The sequence below is a fragment of the Hyperolius riggenbachi genome, chromosome 8 (genome assembly GCF_040937935.1).
Source record: "Hyperolius riggenbachi isolate aHypRig1 chromosome 8, aHypRig1.pri, whole genome shotgun sequence".
NCBI classification, from domain to species: Eukaryota; Metazoa; Chordata; class Amphibia; order Anura; family Hyperoliidae; genus Hyperolius; species Hyperolius riggenbachi.
The window spans coordinates 90,852,687-90,874,222 of NC_090653.1; the positions used below are offsets into that span (position 1 = coordinate 90,852,687).

Genomic DNA, 21,536 nt, shown 5'->3' on the forward strand with positions numbered 1-21,536 from the left:
AGGAATCAGGCTGATTCCTATTGGAGGAAGGTTCCTGCAGTAACCAATGAGCAAGGCTTTCTAACTATCCCAACGCTACCCGGGGCTGAATACGCAGCACACGCGGGTGTATGCGCGGGACTACTTACTTGCCGAGTGCCGATACTACTATAACGGTCTGTAACAATACCACCCGATCCTCGCCCTCTGCGGGCAGCCTCCGTCCTCAGCCTATAATTACTACGGCGCAATACCACCCTATCCTCTCCTCCTCCGCAGGACACCGCAGGCAGCCTTCTCAGCCCCACACAGAGCCGACAGCCCTCTCAGCCCCACACAGAGCCGACAGCCCCCTCAGCCCCACACAGAGCCGACAGCCCCCTCACCCCCACACAGAGCCGACAGCCCCCTCAGCCCCACACAGAGCCGACAGCCCCCTCAGCCCCACACAGAGCCGACAGCCTCCTCAGCCCCACACAGAGCTGACAGCCCCCTCAGCCCCACACAGAGCCGACAGCCCCCTCAGGCCCACACAGAGCCGACAGCCCCCTCAGGCCCACACAGAGCCGACAGCCCCCTCAGGCCCACACAGAGCCGACAGCCCCCTCAGGCCCACACAGAGCCGACAGCCCCCTCAGGCCCACACAGAGCTGACAGCCCCCTCAGGCCCACACAGACACAAACTTCTCATTAAGAAAATGTGCATCAAATGGTGAGTACAACAATTCTTATATTGTCGTTTTCTTTCCATTTCCAACGCCATGTTAACTGTTAATAGAAAAACGTTAAAAGTTTTAAATCGAAATTTTGTATGCATGTGTTCCGGCCCTCGAGATTTTTCTTGATTTGAAGTTTGACCCTCGGGCCAAAAAAGGTTGAGCACCACTGCCTTAGAGGATAGGAAGGAGAACAGCTACCGTTGTCTGGGTCCCCTGGAGATGATTAAAAATGCATAGAGCTCCCGGCGGCTAGCTCGAGCTTAGCTCGGGATTACCACCAGGGAGGTTAATAAGGTGAAATATAGATAAGGCAAGATAATTCACAATAAATATTTTGTACTTTAGAGCCCCAGCCTCTTGCATGACAGTAGCCAAGTCTAATGGTTTGGCAAATGATACACATTCTATTTATATATACTAGTAGACCTAAGCCCGTTTAAAAACGTGCTCTAGGTCTGTGTTTCTGGGCGCGCATCTCCCGCCGCCGCGCACGCTCCCGCCCTCTCATTAACTACCGCGCGAGACCGCCGCCCGCTCGCCCGCCGCACATCCGGCCGCCCACTTGCACGCCACACACCCGGCCGCTCGTACGCCACCCACTCGGCTCCCTGGACCCGTCCCCGGCCTCCTGTCTCTGGGTTCGTGCTGCGCACATGCTCAGTAACAAAAAGCACAGACAACGCTACACAGAGACAGGAGGCACACGCAGGGACACAGGAGTATTATTGTAGAGGATAGGAATCCTTGTGAAGTTTACCAAAAATTCAGTAAGAAAAACTTAACTGCGTAATTTCATGACGCAAAATTAACAGATTAGAATATCATCTAAAAGTCTATTTCAGTAATTAAACTTAAAAAGTGAAACTAATATATGAAATAGGAACCCTTTGCAGGTGTTTTGGATTAATTAGCTGATTAGAGTCTGACACTTTGAGCCTAGAATATTGAGCCTAGAAAATAATGGTCTGAGATTTTTGGGGTTTTCATAAGCTGTAAGCCAAAATCATCAAAATTATAACACATGAAGGCCTGAAATATCTCACTTTGCATGTAGTGAGTCTATTTCATATAATAGTTTTACCTTTTAAGTTGAATTACTTAAAATTTACTTTTGCACAATATTCTAATTTTTCGAGTTTCACCTGTAGGTTGTGCATTAAACTTGTAAAATCATCAATATCGTATTTACAATTTATATTGCTATGAGTGAGTTAAATATACATTTTATACTTTATTTATAGGAGCGTAAAATCCATTAATGGCAATTACTTGCCCATTGCTTTATTTGGGTGTGAATTTTAATGGGAATGTATATTTTTGGGGTATTATTTGTTTATTAGGTTCTGTATCAAAAAAAAAAATATTTTTTTTTCATTATGTGAACATCACATATTACATATGAGTGATTTACATGTACCACTGTAAATGCAAACCATGTGTCTTCTGTACATTGTCTGAGGGTTTTATAGCTATCATTGTAAGATTTGACTAGTGTACCTCTTGCTGTACACAGCCATACAGTCATACAGCCGGCAGCAACATCTCTTACGGCAATGCAAAAATGAAATAAAATATGCAAACACAAACTGTGGCATGGATGGATCATGTAAATTTTTTTTTTTCAAAAAGCATGTTAAACACAAGATTACTTAGAATTTCTTCTTGTGCTCTGAAAAAATTGTGGCCTGAGTTAAAATTTACTTTCAGAAGTGCTTCTAGAACTCCTGCTTATGCTTAAAAAAAATCTAGAAAAAAAAGATAAGCAAGTTATCCAGGCCATCCTACTATTCCTTAAAGAGAACCAGAGGTGAAGCACCCTCTTGTATTTTACTTTATAAATCAGTGGGAACATGACAGTAAACACCTAATCTGCTCTTTGTTTCATTGTTCTCTGTTTAATCTGATATCACCTCTGATAAGAATCCTGGACTGAGCACTCAGTCTAGCTTTGCTACGGAATGATTATAGCTGAGTCTGTGTTCTCTGATGTCTTTTCAAGCCCAAGCCTGCCCCCTTGTGGCTCTGCTATAATGACTCAGCTATAATTATTCCCTGCAAAGCCAGACTGAATGCTCAGTCCGGGATTCTTATCACAGCTGATAACAGACACTTTTAGCAGTGAGGATGAAACAGAGAGCATGGTAAGTGTTTTCTCTAATGTTCTTACTGATATATATGGTAAAATACAAGTTACATACTTTACAAGATAAGGTAAATATCAACAGTTCCTCAAAATGGGTTGTCCACCTAGATTAATACCATGCCCCTGTACAGGTAGTAACTGGTTAATGAAAGAGATAGGGACTGGAGGTTTGTTCTTAAGTTGAATTTATATGTAAATTGGAACACTGTACCCCTCTGTGCCTACAGTGTCTCCCCCTTAGTCCCTATGTGCCTCCAGTGCACAGTGCATCTAGTGGTATGTGTCTCGTATACTGAGTGCCATTGCCACCAGTGGTATGTCTCTCACAAATGGAGTGTAATTATCACTAGTGGTATGTGTCCCACAAAGTGATTGTTATTTCTCCATTGTATGTGTCTCACAAAGTGAATATAATCCTCATCATGTGGTGCATGTTCCACAAAAAGAGTGTTATTTCTCTGTGCAGGGCCGGATTTCTGGCAAGGTCACATGGGCCATGGCCTAAAGCACCAGAAATTCAGCCTTGTTTAAGGGCGGCTGAGTTAGGGGTAGTAAAGCTTTTCTATGCAGCCATCCCTGTCTACATGGTCAGCTTTTGGACTCTGTCCTGTACTTGTGTCATCCCTACAAGACCTGTGAGCTCTGTCCTGCAGGTACACTTCAGCGTAACTCTCATGGTGGCACAATGGGTACATCATTAACGAGATGGCAAACATAACATAAAAGTTCTTAAGGAAAACATAACTTTTAATCTATAGCGTATTACTAAAAATGCTATGGTCTGTGACCTCAATGATGGAAAGTACCGTAAGGCAAATTCTCATTGTGACAAACATAGAGACAACAACCGTACATACGGTATAGTTGGCCTTGGGGGGTAAAAAGTACAAATCTGGCCCTGGGTATGTGTCCCACAAAGTGAATTGATTTCAATTCTCATCAGTGGTATGTATTCCACCAAGGAAGTTTAATTCCCATAATAATCACAATAGTGGCAGTGGAATTGCCTAATAGTGGGAAATACACCCCCCCAATCCAAACATCAATGTCAAAGCAGACCAATATGAATTTGAAAAAATCATATCAAAATTTATTGAAATACCATTGATAAAAAATAGTAAAAAATACATGGGATGGTCACCCCATCACGACACATCCACTCAAAGCATCAGGCAACACCATACACATATGCCGGCATCTAGGTGTATTGATGGTCCAATGCCCGTGGCAAAGATTATCCCAAACCAGCTCACAAAGTCTGCTGTTATTGTAGGTCAGTATGAGGTAGCAATCAAATCTTGGTTACATGCAAAAGGCATGCATCATACAGGCAAGCAACAGCGTGAGATAGTGATAGAAGTTAGTAGTAAGCATAGAAGTCCTCCTGTTAGCAGGCAGTATTATGAGGCATTATCAAAGCACGCACATCGTGTAAGCTCCATCCCATAAGTGATCAAGCATAAGGATACAGCTCCATATAACAAAGCTGCCAAGTCTCATAAAACGCTATTCTCACCAGACTTGCCAGGTACAGTGACGCTGGATCTCAGGTGTGCAGCAGTGTAAGCTTAGGTATACACCACTGATGTGCAATCAGTTTATCTCACCATCTCCAGATGTCCAATGTGCATTGCATCTAACCATCTGCAGCGTGTTGTAATGCCCGTCATGTGGATGACCTTGGGTGTGGAACAGACGTAGAGCAGGTGAATTCCTCAGGCTGGGCTGACTGTAGCATGGAATCACTGATAGTCCATTTCATGCTCCATTGCAGAGTAACATGTGCGGCAAGATTGCGGGGAGAATGGCCTTGTAGAAGGCCTTAGCATGGAGCTAGAGTGGAGGTCGGGACAGCATGGCGTCGCATGCGGCAGGCGTGCAACTTCCCCGACGTTTCACCGGCTTCCGGGCTTTCTCAAGGGGCGTGGCTTTAATTTGTCCAATAATGATGTGGAATGGAACAAGACAATGCTGCTCCTAAAATCCTGCTACAAGCTTAAAAACAGTAGTGACAAAATGACACTCAACAAGCAGATAAAGGAATATTCCAACCAAAAGTCTCTTTCCACAGTCAAACCTGAAGATTTATACAAAAAATACCACAATAAACTTGGCCAGGAAGTTCTGTCACTTCTAGTTACTTTAGCAGTCAGTGTTTCTCTGCCTTTCAGAACTAGTAATGAAAGTGGTGCAATTGATCTTTTTCTAGTGTGAAAAATAAATATTGTATTGCTGCATTTAACCAAGGGAACATCTTTGTAGCTACACCGTTGATACCACTAACATTGGTTGCTTGTCCGCTTATATCATGCCATGTCTATGGTTTCATCTTTTCTCTGGACTCTCCATAGTAACACACCTCTATTGTGGTGCCTTATGTCTCCATCCAGGCTGTCCAGTCCTCTCAGCAGCAGTCAAATTGTACAGCGCTATCCTCTACAGCAGTGTCCTCTATGGCACCATCTTGTCTTCCCGACTTATTCAGAGGAAGCTGGCAAAACCAAAAGCTGCAGAAAACGTGATAGTCTTCAGTAAAAAGATCAGCACCATCACAGTAGACCATCATGAAACAGAATGAGATTTATAGAATTACTGTTGATATTTCTCTTCTTTCTTCCTCTCTCCCCTTTCTCTATATCTTCATATATTTAGGGAAACATGTTATTCTATTGTACAGTATACATTATAAGAAGTATTAAAGTATTACACAGTATTAACTATAAATCAACAATGAAAACTTTATTTAACTCACATGCTTGCCTGTAATGTAGTTAAGTGTCTGAAACCCCGCTCCCCATTGGCAAAACGGCCGTAGCAGGTTTTTCAAAAGTCTTGCTGAAAGAAACCCAGTTCTGTTGCTTCAGCTCGCCCCCAGCTCGGCACTTGGCGGCTGCAACTCAATAGGTGGCCACTGAACTGGATGCGAGTTGTAGCAACAGAGCTTGGGGTGGCCACAGAGCTGGTCAGGCAAGGCTTTGGGAAAAAATGCCATGGCAGTTTTGCCAGTGGGATTTCGGGGGTTTCAGACACTTTACTATATCTACTTAAGTGCGCATGAGTTAAATGAAGTTTTATTTATCGAGTCTTAATTAATATTAAGTGTCTAACACTTTGCATATATTTTTGCGCATGTTTCAGGTGCATTTTAAGTTGTGCATAGATATGAAACATTTCTTGCTTCAAACAATAGTTTTTAATTTTTTCAGGTTCATAGTCTCATGTTTGTATAGGAATCCTTCATCCTCTTTCTCCTAGTCTTCAGCGGTTACCTGTTAGAATTGTTTTTGGCAGGTTGCTATTGTATGTCATGCAGTATACAATAGTAGGAGCCCACTGTATGTAATGGTAGGAGTGCCCTGTATGTAATGGTAGGAGCTCCCTGGTGCTCTCTCCCCATAAATAGTACATAAGTTTATGTATAGTCATATATATATATATATATGTGTGACTGTACAGTGACTGCTTGAGCTCTGTCACCTGTAATGACTGCAAACTATAATTTTGCTGTAAAAAGTTTTCATGTTTATACATGGCTCTACTCATTTGGCATATTAATTCTGCCCCGAACGTATACTTTTATACTTTGGCTGCTGTATCCGTACTCTTCTTCCTCAGTGACTAACCCCACGTGTTTGTCAGTGTATTGCATGTGGGGCATCTGTAAAAAATGTTCTGTCAGTACATTTTTTGAGCTTGGTCAATAAATTTTTTTTCTGAGGTTGGCAACACTGCATCCCACACAGGTGGGTGACTGAGATGGGTCCTCTTCCTTTGTCTAATCCATGACATTTCTGCTGAGGGCTTCAAACTAAATTTACCACATGTCGCCAGACAACAAGAAAAAAAAGAAAATAATTAAAACTAAATCAAATGGCTAGTTTTGTGCTTTGGTGCTGCATCTAGTTTCTGTCTGCCAAAAGCAATAGCCTGTGAGTTTCTTATAGTTAATCCAGGCCTGCCTGTCCTGTGTACTAATGTCATCTCCTATGCTTTGCCACATTAGAATTCATGCTCTCCTGATGTCACTTTACATTGGGAGAGAAATGTTTTGCATCTATCACACTGGAAGCAGATTGAAATTGAGCGTCCTTTAAAATAGTGGAGGTAGACTTGCAGGCCTATGAGTCACTGCCAGCAGAGCGATTGCTGACTTTCTACAATCTAATGAACTTTCTCTTCTGTCTGATTATCCTCCAGCCAAGTGCTTCCAATCACAGGGTGAGACAGGGGCTCAGCCAGGCCTAACCTAATTACCTTTGATTATATCTAATGGGATGAGGAGTCTAATAACACTTAAGCTTCCTTCCTGTTGTAACAAGCAAGTCCATATCTACTGCCTGTGAGCTTTCATATAGAGCAATATAACATCTTCTTGTCGGAGGCTTCTTAAAGTGCTTGTCAAAAAAAAGTATTGCTTGAAAAGTGAGCATAAGGCAATCTCTGTCAGACAAAAACACCAGTTTAATTAAAATAAGTAATTTTCAATCAAGTTAGTTTTTGTAAAATTTGTGATCTATGATAAACACTGTGGTTTTTGGTTATTGCTTAAAGGGAACCTTAAAGTGGAACTAAACCCAGAACTTGCTCTCTGCTTTTGAAGATTAGCCACAGCATGATAACCTTTTAATGAAAAAAAAAAATCTTCATTACAATGTATGGAAATCCTTAAAAAATCCTGACGTTCTACTTGAATTCAAATATGCAGAAGACACTGAAAGGGTTAAGCCTCTTTGTTTACCTTATGGAGGAGCTGCCTCTCACTCAGTCTGTATAAAGTTGCTGATAAGAACTAATTAGACAGGTTTATCTGCCTAAACAAACACAAAATACAGAATAAAGCTTTTTTTTTCTGCAACTAGATGGGAAATAAAGACTTTTCATTGTGTGCTGTTCTAGAGTTCAGATACACCTTAAGTGAAATGTAGCGTACTGAGATACTTGTGTGTATATATAGTGCCAATCCTACTTGGAATATTTTATTTTTTGCACCCCTCTCCTCCCCTTTTTTATTTCAAGGATAAATACTACAGTCACTCTTCTGTAGGATTGGACCAGACAAGTTAGCTTTTGCTTCTCATACACTTCCACGGACCCTTGGACCACCTTTGGTATGTTCTCAGCACTGCTTACCAGGGACCCCACAAAAGACCTGCTGTTTTGGATATGCTTTGACCAAGTTGTCCTGCCATCAAAATCAAGGCTTTGGCAAAGTTGTCCAAAAAAGCTTACAGTGCAAATGGGTCATAGGCCACCTTAATATACAAAACAAACCTTATTGATATAAACTGCAGACATCATAAATCCGGTGTACAAAATGTAAAAAGGACATTACAACATAAATTCAATCATTTAAAACCAGGGGAGCGGAAACTGTTGCCAGTTGGTGTATTTATTAACCACTTCCCAACTGAGGGGTTTTACCCCCTGACCACCAGAGCAATTTTCACCTTTCAGCGCTCCTTCCATTCATTCGTCTATAACTTTATCATTACTTATCGCAATGAAATGAACTATATCTTGTTTTTTTCGCCACTAATTAGGCTTTCTTTAGGTGGGACATTATGCCAAGAATTATTTTATTCTAAATGTGTTTTAATGGGAAAATAGGAAAAAACGTGGGAAAAAAAATTATTGTTTTTCAGTTTTTGGCCTTTATAGTTTTTAAATAATGCATGCTACTGTAATTAAAACCCATGAAATGTATTTGCCCTTTTGTCCCGGTTATAAAACCATTTAAATTATGTCCCTATCACAATGTTTGGCGCCAATATTTTAATTGGAAATAAAGGTGCATTTTTTTCAGTTTTGCGGCCATCCCTAATTACAAGCCCATAGTTTATAAAGTAGTAGTGTTATACCCTCTTGACATAAATATTTAAAAAGTTCAGTCCCTAAGGTAACTATTTATGTATTATTTTTTTTTAATTGTAATTTTTTTTTTTTAAATTACAAGAAAAAAAAATTGGGCAGTGTGGGAGGTAAAGGGTTCATTTTGTGTGTTAAACTAATTTATTTCTATGGGAAAAATGCTTTGGATGTAGTTTTACTATTTGGCCACAAGATGGCCACAGTAACATTTTGTTTATGCGACCTGCAAGCGTCCGGAAGGACGCTTGCAGGAAGTAGAAAGAGGCTGAGAACTTTTTTTTTCCCACAATGGTCGCGCTGCTCAGCTGAGCGGCAGCGGATCATTGCGGGGCTTAGATCAACGAACGGGAATGGATTTTCCCGTTCATTGATCTCCGGGCGAGCGGGCGGCGGTGTGTTTACTAGCGGCGGGCGGCGTGTTAACTAGCGGGAGCGCGGACAGCGGCGGGAGCACGGAAAGTACGTATTTCTCCGTCCCTGGGGGTTAAAGGATGGAAAAAGGGACGGAGAAATACGCACGCGCGGGGGTAAAGTGGTTAATGATGATGCATCAATTAATCAACACACCAACATTCATCCGCGCAGACATACAAGTGCCACAAAAATGGCACTTTGGCAAATTTGACCAGCTCCTTACGCTTCCAACACATCATCTCCAAAAACTGGCCCTTTGCTTCTAATATTTCCATCCCTTGACAATTGCCATTGTAACTACACATCCTGACCTGGGTGTGTTATGCAGTAGACCTATTGTTCTAGGTAGGTTTGGTGGTTGAACTCTTGGATTTTGGTTGTGTTGCACACCAGTAAGTATACTGGCAGCAAGTAACCAAGCCTTGAATTATCTGGCATCTCTGGAAAGTCATTGTTGGCTACAAACTGAAATGTAAAGGTAAGTTTCAAAGCATTCAGTAGCTTGTGTGGTACTTATATTTTTCAATTGTTCAACAAAAGTTGACCATTTTCTTAAAGAACATCTGTAGTGAGAGGTATATGGAGGCTTGCCTGGCAGCCCTGCTGATCTATTTGGCTGCAGAAATGTCTAAATCCCACACATGAAACAAGCATGCTGTTAATCCAGTAAAACTTCAGTCAGAAACATCTGATCTGCATGCTTGTTCATGGTCTATAAGAGTATTAGAGGCAGAGGAACAGTAGGGCAGCCAGTCAATTTGTATTGTTTAAAAGGAAATAAATATGGCAGCCTCCACATCCCTCTCACTTCAGGTGCACTTTAAAGCAAATGTGAACCCATGCTAAGTTATATCGTCACCTATGTAGAGGGAAGGCCCTAGAGCCTTCTCAGTCCCTTTGCGCTTTCATTCCCCACTGCCCCCCATTCAAATTTGTGTTTCCTAACAGAGTACCATCCCACTCGTCTTTGAAAGTACTCAGGGAGGTGAATACTTCTGATTTACACAGTGATACTTTTGCTTAAGGCCATACACACGCCAAACAAATGTCAAGGAAAACACATGACCAATGTCTGGGAAACGACTTTACCAGTGATGTCCTTGAAACTACAAGTCCTTTCCTTGCACCAATATTGCAAACAAGCAACTCATTTAAATCGAGAGAAGAATGAAGTGGAAAAAGCACCTTGAAAAAAACACAGAGACAATGGGAGCCCAATAGCGCAATGTGTCACTAGGTAGTTGGAGGGAATAGATCAGAAGATATATGTACTCACAAAGGTAGGTTGCAGCAAGGGGCAACCAAGTACAAGATGCAGGTGGAGAACACAATCCTGTCTCCGCTGGATGCAGGGTGGTTGCACTCTTACAAAAGAAAACTGGCGTTGCAGGTGTCTAGGCCACTGTAGTCCATATAATCCCCCCATCCCCCTCTTAGGGAGAGGGGGAAATTGCACAAAAAGGGGGAAGAGGCACTCATGATGTATAAACTAGGTTAAAAGCAGGATATTAAATTAAAAAAAGGTGGCTTACCTCTCGAATGACACAACCAATTATGAGATTTATTTGCACAGGAAACGCGTTTCATGGATACAAGCTCACTTCCTCAGGCCAATAACAGGTCCACTTTTAAATTGCCAAAAAGCTCAAAGAGACGCTGTGTTCTGTACTTTTGTCTTGTTCTGAAAGGACCTTTGGACTTCTCTAGACATCGTCCTTAGTATGAGTGATGATGGCAACACCAAACATATTCATCCTGTGGCTCACTAGACTAGGCTAAAGTGATTTCCTCAGTTATCATAAAGATTAGAAAAAAACAGTTCTTGGATTCATTCTTTCCAGATCTTCTCTTGGATTCTGAGATCAGCTGGAGTATAACGATGTCCTAATCTGTGATATAAAAATCATATTTAAGCTGTGGAAACTTTATAACTCCTAGTTCAGCCAAAGTGCACCTTCCAGTAGGGAATTGAGCTTCTTCCTGCTTTACTGATCTAAGACACTGGTGAGTCTGCAAAAATGTTTACTGAAGGCCTGTGTTTATGCTAGAGTAATTATATAATTCCTATATCCTAAAATAAAATAAAGAGAGGCCTTCTCTTTCCTCTCCGGAAGATAGGACACCAGTTTAACTGATAAAGTTTTTTATTCAAAACAAAGATAGACAATGAGTTTCATAGGCACTAGCCTGCTTCCTCAGGTCAATACACAGTGCCTTCCAGCAGTGTGAGTAAATTAATAGCGCCTCTTATCCAGACAGTGCACAGCAATATTACTCTTACTTCCTACACTGTGACAGTGTGTACCTCGAGTTATGCTATTAGCCTTACTAGTGGTACTAGAGTAGCGTGACCGTTGCTACAATAATGCGCATAACTAACAAGCATTACAGTTAGTAATGTTGTTAAGGTAGCACCACTCAAGTAACGTGGGTCGCATTTATAGTGTAACTTGCGGTACATACTGCAGGAAGTAAGGGAAATATTGCTGTGCGTTGTCTGTGCATCATTTTGTGCATCAGGCCCTATAAGTCTAGTTAAAGTAGTGCTTAAAGAGGAACTGTTGCAAAAATCTTAAAATTTAAAACACAGGCAAATAAGAAGTACATTTCTTCCTGCGTAAAATGAGCCATAAATTACTTTTCTCCTATGTTGCTGTCACTTACAGTAAGTAGTAGAAATCTAACATCACCGACAGGTTTTGGGCTAGTCCATCTCTCCATACAGGATTCTCAGCGTGACCTTTATTCTTTATAAAGACACTCCCTGAAAAATCTTTATACAAAGATGCTGACCAGCCTCCCTGCTCACCGTACACTTTTCTGGCAGTTGGACAGAGCAACTGCCAATCACGAAGTGCATTTTGAAAATAAAGAAATCCCTGTGAACCCTCCATGAGGAGATGGGCTAGTCCAAAACCTGTCAGTTCTGTCGGTTTCAACTACCTACTGTAAGTGACAGCAACATAGGAAAAAAAGTTATTTATGGCTCATTTTACTCTGGAAAAAAACTTACTTCTTAAATGTATACGTTTACATATATTTTAAATTTTAAGATTTTTGCGACATAGGTCCTTTAAAGTTGCAGCAGTATATGCGTATGTCCTGTCACACTCTTTGCTTTTAGCTCAGTTATATACAGTACATTGCAGGCATTAATGACACATTGGGCTTGATTCACAAAAGGGTGCTGACACAGTTAGTACGCCTAAAAGCTTTGGACGTGAAAATTGGGGAAGCTAAGTAGTTTGCATTAGAGATGAGCGTAATGACCTAATCGCGATTTCGCGAAATTTCGCGTAATTAGTGTAATTACGATTATGGGCGTAAGTACATAATCGTAATGAAGAAGGATTTCGCGAAATTTCGCGTAAGCGTAATTTTCGCATTACAGTCGTATTATGCCGTAATTTCGCATTAAACGCTACCGTAATTTCGCGTTAAACCATAACGCTCCGTATAATATAAAAAAGCCGCCGACTTTAAGGGTTAATAGCAAAGCCCCCTTAAATGCTAAGAGCCTCAAATTTAGAGAATATATTAAGGAGATCAGGAGGAATAAGGGAAAAATGTAAACATTTAAAAACCCGCCGACTTTAACAGTTAATAGCAAAGCCTGCTTAAAGTTTAGGAACACCAAATTCCCAGGGTATATTAAGGGGATCAGTGGGAATAAGAGGAAAATTTTTTTTTCAAAAAGACCTTATAGTTTTTGAGAAAATCGATTTTTAAGTTTCAAGGGCGAAAATGTCTTTTAAATGCGGAAAATGTCAGTTTTTTTTGCACAGGTAACAATAGTGTATTATTTTCATAGATTCCCCCAAGTGGGAAGAGTTTTACTTACTTCGTTCTGAGTGTGGGAAATATTAAAAAAAACGACGTGGGGTCCCCCCTCCCAGACCTCTTTAACCCCTTGTCCCCCATGCAGGCTGGGATAGCCAGAATGCGGAGCACCGGCCGCGTGGGGCTCCGCACCCTGACTATACCAGCCCGCATGGTCCATGGATTGGGGGGTCTCGGAAGGGGAGGGGCAGCCAAGCTTTCCCCTCCCCCTCCGAGCCCTTGTCCAATCCAAGGACAAGGGGCTCTTCTCCACCTCCGATGGGCGGTGGAGGTGGAGGCCGCGATTTCCTGGGGGGGAGGTTCATGGTGGAATCTGGGAGTCCTTTTTAAAAAGGGGTCCCCCAGATGCCCACCCCCCCTCCCAGGAGAAATGAGTATAGAGGTACTTGTACCCCTTACCCATTTCCTTTAAGAGTTAAAGTAAATAAACACACAGACACTTAGAAAAAGTATTTTAATTAAACAAAAAACATAACCACTAAAAAAGTCCTTTAATATTCTTAATTAACCATTAATACTTACCTGTCCCTTTAAATAAATGATCCCTCGCAATATCCTCGGAAATGTTCTATCAGTTACAATGTAACAAAGTTATTACAATGTAACAACTTTGTTACATTGTAACTACGCCGCACCCGACGTCACTCACCGCCGCCGCCGCCACTGCGTCTGTGCTGCAGGACCCGACAGAGCTCTGAGCTATAGCTCAGAGCTCTCTAAGCATCTTTGTATTTGGGCTCCAAGGAGCCCCATTGGTCCTTAGCAGACCAATGGGGTTCCTTTAAATGGGGTTCCTTTTTCTAAGTGTCTGTGTGTTTATTTACTTTAACTCTTAAAGGAAATGGGTAAGGGGTACAAGTACCTCTATACTCATTTCTCCTGGGAGGGGGGGTGGGCATCTGGGGGACCCCTTTTTAAAGGGGACTCCCAGATTCCACCATGAACCTCCCCCCCAGGAAATCGCGGCCTCCACCTCCACCGCCCATCGGAGGTGGAGAAGAGCCCCTTGTCCTTGGATTGGACAAGGGCTCGGAGGGGGAGGGGAAAGCTTGGCTACCCCTCCCCTTCCGAGACCCCCCAATCCATGGACCATGCGGGCTGGTATAGTCAGGGTGCGGAGCCCCACGCGGCCGGTGCTCCGCATTCTGGCTATCCCAGCCTGCATGGGGGACAAGGGGTTAAAGAGGTCTGGGAGGGGGGACCCCACGTCGGTTTTTTTTTTATATTTCCCACACTCAGAACAAAGTAAGTAAAACTCTTCCCACTTGGGGGAATCTATGAAAATAATACACTATTGTTACCTGTGCAAAAAAAACCTGACATTTTCCGCATTTAAAAGACATTTTCGCCCTTGAAACTTAAAAATCGATTTTCTCAAAAACTATAAGGTCTTTTTGAAAAAAAATTTTTTCCTCTTATTCCCACTGATCCCCTTAATATACCCTGGGAATTTGGTGTTCCTAAAGTTTAAGCAGGCTTTGCTATTAACCGTTAAAGTCGGCGGGTTTTTAAATGTTTACATTTTTCCTTTGAAACTTTAACATCGATTTTCTCAAAAACTATAAGGTCTTTTTGAAAAAAAAAAATTTCCTCTTATTCCTCCTGATCTCCTTAATATATTCTCCAAATTTGAGGCTCTTAGCATTTAAGGGGGCTTTGCTATTAACCCTTAAAGTCGGCGGCTTTTTTATATTATACGGAGCGTTACGGTTTAACGCGAAATTACGTTAGCGTTTAATGCGAAATTACGGCATGAACGAAACGCGAAATTACGCGTTGAAAATTACGCTTACGGTATTTTCAATTACGATTTTAATGGCAATTACGCTACCGTAATTTCGCATCGCAATCGCAAATTTCGCATGCGTAATTTTAATAATGCGAAATTACGAAAATTTCGGCTCAACTCTAGTTTGCATGTCCAAAGCAGTTACTGATCACACGTTAAGTTGGTGCGCCCGAAACGTTGCACCGCTGTGCGTGAAACGTCGCACCGTTGTGGGCAAAATGTCGCACCGTTCACGTGAAAATAGCTTTTCAGGCAATTTTGCGCGCGAATGGTGCGACCATAGCCGGCCTTTGACCTGTGCGACCAGAGCGGTCGCTCAGGGCGCCGGCTTCCAAGGGGGCGTCTAATAGCTGGTTACCTATACTGAGGGCACCTACACCTGATTTCCTATACTGGGGCACCTATAGCTGGCTACCTTTACTGAGGGCACCAACACCTGGCTACCTATACTGGAGGCACCTATGCCTGGCTACCTATGGGGGTGATGGAGACCTTCAACTGACTTCCTATACTGGGGGCACCTATGCTTGGCAACCTATATTGAGATCGGGGGGGGGCGTTTTTTTTTGGGGGGGGGGGGGCGCACTGCGGCTATAACGTGTGGTGCAAATTGCCGGTGCTGTGCTATCATTCTAAATGGGGGAGTGGGGGGGGGGGGGCAGCTAACTGTCCCACTGATTGTTTTTATTAATATTCCTTAAAGGTTCTAGCCTTCATTTTTAATTTTTTTTCAGGATAATGCACTCTTTCCATCCATTTGTGGTTATTAATAGTATTTTTCCTATTATACATATGTGACGTGTCACAGAGATCTGAGTATTTGGCGTGATGTGTCACGACCTCAAAAAAGTTGGGAACCACTGTCCTAGGAGATATCTCAGGAGAAAAGGTGAATTGCATATGAGCCTGTGTGTGTGTGAGTGCGTGTGTGTGTGTACGCGTGAAGAGGATGAAGGGGGGGGGGCGCTAAAATCAGGTTTCGCTCAGGGCGCTGTGAAACCTAAGCCGGCCCTGACTGCGACGTTTCATGCGCAACGGTGCGACATTCTGCGCGCACCGATAACCTTTGCACGCGCAAACGTTTGCGTGCATATTAGTGCATGAAGCAGCCGTTTTCACGTCCTAAGTGCCTTTTCACTGGCGTGCTAACATTTAGCACCCTTTAATGAATCGAGGCCCTTGACTCAGCTTGCTTACTTTCCTTTTATGTGCATTAGTATTATTATAATTATTGACTTATATAGCGCCAGACCGCCAGCATCTTCCATGGTGCTGTATAACAGAATACAGGGTATAACAATACAAAACACTACAAACAATACAACAGCTAACAATACAAGACACTAGTGGGTTACAGCTGATGCAATAAACAAATCAACCACAGATTCTTACACAGGGGTAGAAGATATAATAATCTGAATAATAATCTGAACAATTGTATAGCACATTTCTCCTGTTGGACTCAAAGCACTCAAGAGCTGCAGCCACTGGGACGTGCTCAAGAGGCCACCCTGCAGTGTTAAGGAGTCTTGCCTTGAACTTGTTACTGAATAATCTCCTGGTGCCCTTAACCAGTACACTATCCAGCCACCAGATATGTGTGCATAATACACAGCACTGAGAAACAAAAGAGGAAGAGAGCCCTGGCCTAAAGGCCCTAAAGTCTAAAGGTTTAAGGGATAGGATGGTATATGAAGGGAAGCTATGAATGAGATGGTAAAAATGGTGGTCAGTGGTCTAAGTGACCTAGGTAAGAGAGTATGCTTGCCTTAAAAGGTGAGTTTTCAGGTTGCCCATAAAAAGGGTAAGTGAGTGGCAGATATGTTGAGGGAGGGTGCTCCAGAGGAGGGGAGAAGATCTAGAAAAGTCTTATAAGCGGGAGTGAGAAGAGGTAACCAGAGAGAAAGACAGAAGAATATTGTTAGTAGAGCAGAGTCTGCATGTAGGATGGTATCTGGAAATATGTTTATTTAGATAGGAAGGAGCTAAGTTGTAAAGAGCTTTGTGGGTTAAGCCGCATCTACACACGTAGATGCGGCCGCGATGCTCCTTATCAATTGATTGATAAGATCCAACAGGACGAATCTTGCTTCCGCCGATTCCTCGCTCCCCGCGAGGGGACAATGGCAGGGAATCGAGCGGAAGATAAGCGGCGCCGGCAGGGACGAGTGGGGAATCGAATGCGGCGCACGCGCGGGTACGCGGAGGTGGCGATCCGGCGGCTATTCGAGCCGCCGGATCGCAGCCTCATCTATGCGTGTAGATGAGGCTTAAGAGTAAGGATTTTAAATTGTATCCTTTGGGTTTACTGGCAGCTAGTGTAGGGACTGACATAGGGGAATTGGGCTGGAGAAGTGGGAGGAGAGGTGGATGAGTTGTGCAGCAGAGTTCATGATGGACTGTAGGGGGTTAAACAATTAGTGGGGAGGTCACAGAGCAAAGAGTTGCAATAGTCTAGTCATGAAATAATCAGGGCAAGCACCAGAAGTTTGGTAGTGTCCTGTGTGAGAAAAGGGCACATGCGAGAGATGATTTTTAGGTGGAAATTTAAAAAGGAGGATAGTTTGTCAATGTGTGGTTTGAATGAGAGACTTGAGTCCAGTATTACACCTAGGCAGCGAGCCTGGGGACAGGCGTTATTGAAGTGCCATTAACAGAAATTTGTGATGTCAGGTAGGGGCATTGCATTGTGAGGTGGGAAGATTACCATTTCAGTCTTGTCAATACTGAATTTTAGAAAATGGGTGGACATTAAGAAGGAGATTGCATCAAGACAGTCAGGAACACAAACTATTAGACTATCTAAGATAGGAGCTGAAAAGTAGATTTGGGTATCATCAGCGTATAAGTGATATTGGAAGCCAAATGGACTGATGAGCTAACCAAGACCATAAGTGTAGATAGAGAGGAGGTGGTGCCGGAGTGAGGGACTCTGAAGGTCCTACCTGTAAGAAAAGAGGAAAGCCAAGAGAGAGCAAGACTCTGAATGCCATGGAAGAGAGGATTTGGATAAGGAGCGGGTGGTCCACTGTGTCAAAAACAGAAGAGCAATGTATGAGGATGAGAATAGAGTAGAGGCCTTTTGTTTAAAAGTTGCCAGGTCGTTGATTACTAGAATCTAGACTGGAGCTTATCAAACAGATAATTAGCAGTGAGGTGAGGGACTAAGTCAGAGTAGACGTGGCGTTCATAAAGTTTGGAAGAGAAGGGGAGGAGAGAGATAGGGCAGTAGTTGGACAGGGAAGAGGGGTCAAGAGAAGGTTTTTTTAAGCATAGGTGTTATGAGGGCTTGTTTCAGTGTGGATGGAAAGATGCCTTTGTTGAGAGAAAGGTTGAAAAGGGAGGTTAAAGCAGGTGAGATGGCAGAAGATATGTGAGTAATAAGGTAAGTGGGAATGTGGCCGTGGGGGAATATAGTGCAACGAGATTTAGAGATAAGAGAGGAAACTGAATTCAGATAGTTGTGAGAAGAAGGTGCATGTATTATGTCGTCGCTGGTGAGCTGGGCGCAGAGTGAGCTGAATGACAGCTAACTCTTTTGCCACTTAAATTTGCAAATTTCTCTTGGAAACAGGACAGGTGCGAATGAGAGTTCAAGCGATCCCGGGAATCATTGGGGATCTTGAAAATCCGATCTGCCATGACGATAATTATCAGTGCACGTCCCCAAACATCGTTCATGTAATCGCGTGCTGGTACCCACGTCGCAAGATCGTGGAAATTATCACTTGTCGTTGGAAAAATCAATATGGTCGTTTAGACTAAATTGGGTGACAAAGGTGATGACTCATCAGGGGCTGACCAGTCCTCTCTTATCAGAAGGCTGAGGGAGGACCTTTGAGCATACTGTGTTGTTACAGCTGCAGAAAGAAGGCTCAGAACAGGATATGTGGGCTGTTTTGTGGTTTTGGGCTATCAAAATTTCAGAACTGACTGCAGAGTTACACCTCTCTGGTCTAGGGAGACACTTAACATAATTGGCATTTCGTTTGTGGGTTTAGCGCCCTCCCTGGGAATCAGCTTTAGGGATGGGACATAATACAGCAATCTTGAGCTCCGACAATTGCCGACGCTTTCAAAAATACTTTGGTAGTGTAAGTCCATGGTGTTGAGCCAACTAGAGCACATGCAGTTTTGGAAACGGCAAACGCATGACATGCAGCATTTTGGAAGCATTTTGGCTCCAATACATACTGTAGTGTATAAGTTGCCTTAATCGCCGGAAAACGCAGCACAAATCGCCAACAAAATGCTGACACAAAGTGCTAGTGATTGCGATAGCGCTTTGCAATTTCTAGTGTGCCCCTGGCCCTACAGGCAAAATGGAGAGAAGATATGGAGTTAATTATATATTTTAAAATGCTTAAAAAAGGAATCTGGTGCATGCAGCCCTAGCGCCTCTGGCAGCAACACCGTGAGAGGTCACCTAAGGCAAATTGCTCACCTAACTTTATGGCCATCAGTATTGCTTTGTAATACAGCTAATTTCCCTTTGAATCGAGTGCCCAGCCTCTGATGCTCAGTATATCACATACGGTAATCAAGAGTGGATGCATTCTCTCCCATTTAAGCTACATTTTTCTTTCATTCAAGCTCCCATTACAGGCAGTGCAATCATCATAAGACTCACAATGAGGTCATTGTCAATAATATCTCTCTTCTATTTATAGCCATTCACAGAAAAGTGAAATATTGCTAAATCCGGCTGATATGCGTTACAAGAAGAGTTGCTCGTCAAGAGGGAACGGCAAGGAGCTGTGTTAGTCATATATATTGCATCAGCACAGGAAATGCAGTATAAATAAACATACAAACACCTGCATAATTACTGGGATAATGCACTCGGTGACTAGCGCTTTGAAAAAAAAAAAGAGATGAATGCGCATTCAGGTTGTGAAAAACAAAAATAAAGGCACATGAGAAAGACAGAACGCTTGAATTTAAACAGTGCGAATGAAGAAATATCTCTGTGCCGACTGGGCCATACATGTAGAGTGCTGGAAAATGGATATCTCAGAACCTTACAAGCTTGCGCCATGCTGCTCCCTTACCCAGAGGGGACTAGGAAAGTTGATTACAAGGCCCTGTCAGGTATTAGGGTCCTTTTTGAAAATTCACCGACCAGTTTCCTTGAACCAGCTGCTGCCCCCCTCCCCCCCCCCCCCCCCAGGACTCCCCTCAGCTTAATATTTGTCCCTTGGGCTCCTGCAGATTCTTCTGAAGCATTACTACTCAACTGTCCTGGCTGGGGCACTTCTCCATTACTCCGTGCACTTCCTTCTTCAGCCACACAGGGGCGCCTCTTCTCAGTGATCTGGCGCTTGTTGATATGTGCATAGAGTAATGGTGGAGCATGCCCTGAGGACAGGTAAGCTGCAATGCTGACAAAAACTCTGTAGGGGCCCCAGATCATCCAGAAGGCAATAGCAGTTGCCTAGGGCCTGAAGTCTAGGGGCCTTTTGGATGCTAGCCCCCACCAGATCTTATTTAAAAAAAGCCAGGTGACCATTAGTGGTGAGCAAAAACTGCTATCTTGCCTAGGGCCCCCTTTTTATCTTAATCCATTTCTGGGCCCTGCAGACAAAAAATAAAGTTGGGGAAGACCTAGGGGAGCCTGTCAGCTGGTTCGGGGCCCTGGTGGGTGAATTTGAAAATGGGACCCTACTGCTAGGAAAAAGATTGGTTCAGGCCCCGTTCACATTACAAACGTGGACGGCCATGCGTGCAGAACGCAATGCATGCGAACGCACGACATCCGCGTTTGTATGTGTTGCGTGGTTGCAAAAAATGCATGCAGCATGTGTTCTCGGACCGCACAGGTCCTGAACGTATGCAGTGTGAACATCAGACAGTGCACTCTATGCACTGTATGATGTCGTGCGTGTCGGCCTCCTGCGCACGTTTCCAAAATGTGGCTGGAAAGGTGTGCAGTGTGAACGGGGCCTCAATCAGGCTGCAACTGAAATGAAACCAACAGAGGCATGTACCGCCCCCCAGCGATTAAATTAAACACCTTGAATACAAATCAGATGCAAAACTATGCACTAAACCCTAATCTAAATAAATTGAATGTACACAGATACATATGGATTCAGCTAGCCATAAGTAGACTTACATTTTTGTACAAGAGGAGATACTAGCAGCGCTTCTGAATACAAGCTGCATCCAAGTTGACCATCTGCATAGATGTGCAGAGCCCAACTGGGCAGATTACAAAACTTGCATTCAAAACAAATGCAGCAAAGGTGGATGTTGGCTTCAAGGACAGCCTGTGCACAGATTGTTCAATACTACACTCTTCACGATGACGTGGCTTCTTGAAAGAGACCTAATCACTGGCTAACAGTTAAAACATAGTATGAACCTGAGGTTGCTAGCCATAAATGTCTACACATTTTCTAAAAAACAGGGAAAAGATTAGCAGGCTGCAACTGAAATGAAACCAACAGAGGCATGCACCGCCCCCGGGGACTTAAATTACACACCTTGAATACAAATCAGATGCAAAACTATGCACTAAACCGTAATCTAAATAAATTGGATGCAAACTGACACACATGGATAATGCGCAGTCCAAATAGGCAAATAGCAAACTAATACACATGGATCATGCCCAGTCCAAATAGGCAAACTAAATAAAGAGAATTACATATAGTGATTGAGATTGCTTAGGAGGCAGTGGTGGACTTACCTCCTTCAAGCAGACACAAGGAAGCTGTGTAATTCAACATAAGAAATTTTAATGGTACACTCCAAGGGTTTGATACAACGCGTTTCGCAGGTC

The 21,536-nt window shown here is 43.0% G+C and overlaps 1 protein-coding gene across 1 annotated transcript in view; it reads left to right on the top strand.

Moving 5' to 3' along the window:
• Positions 1–7,326, top strand: part of LOC137528259 (immunoglobulin kappa light chain-like) — a 31,202-nt gene extending 23,876 nt beyond the window's left edge. The window contains exon 5 of the mRNA XM_068249544.1: positions 5,232–7,326. Within this exon, the coding sequence (XP_068105645.1) occupies positions 5,232–5,419 (188 nt within the window). The 3' untranslated portion in view covers positions 5,420–7,326. The remainder of the gene's footprint in view (positions 1–5,231) is intronic.
• Positions 7,327–21,536: the final 14,210 nt, after the last annotated feature.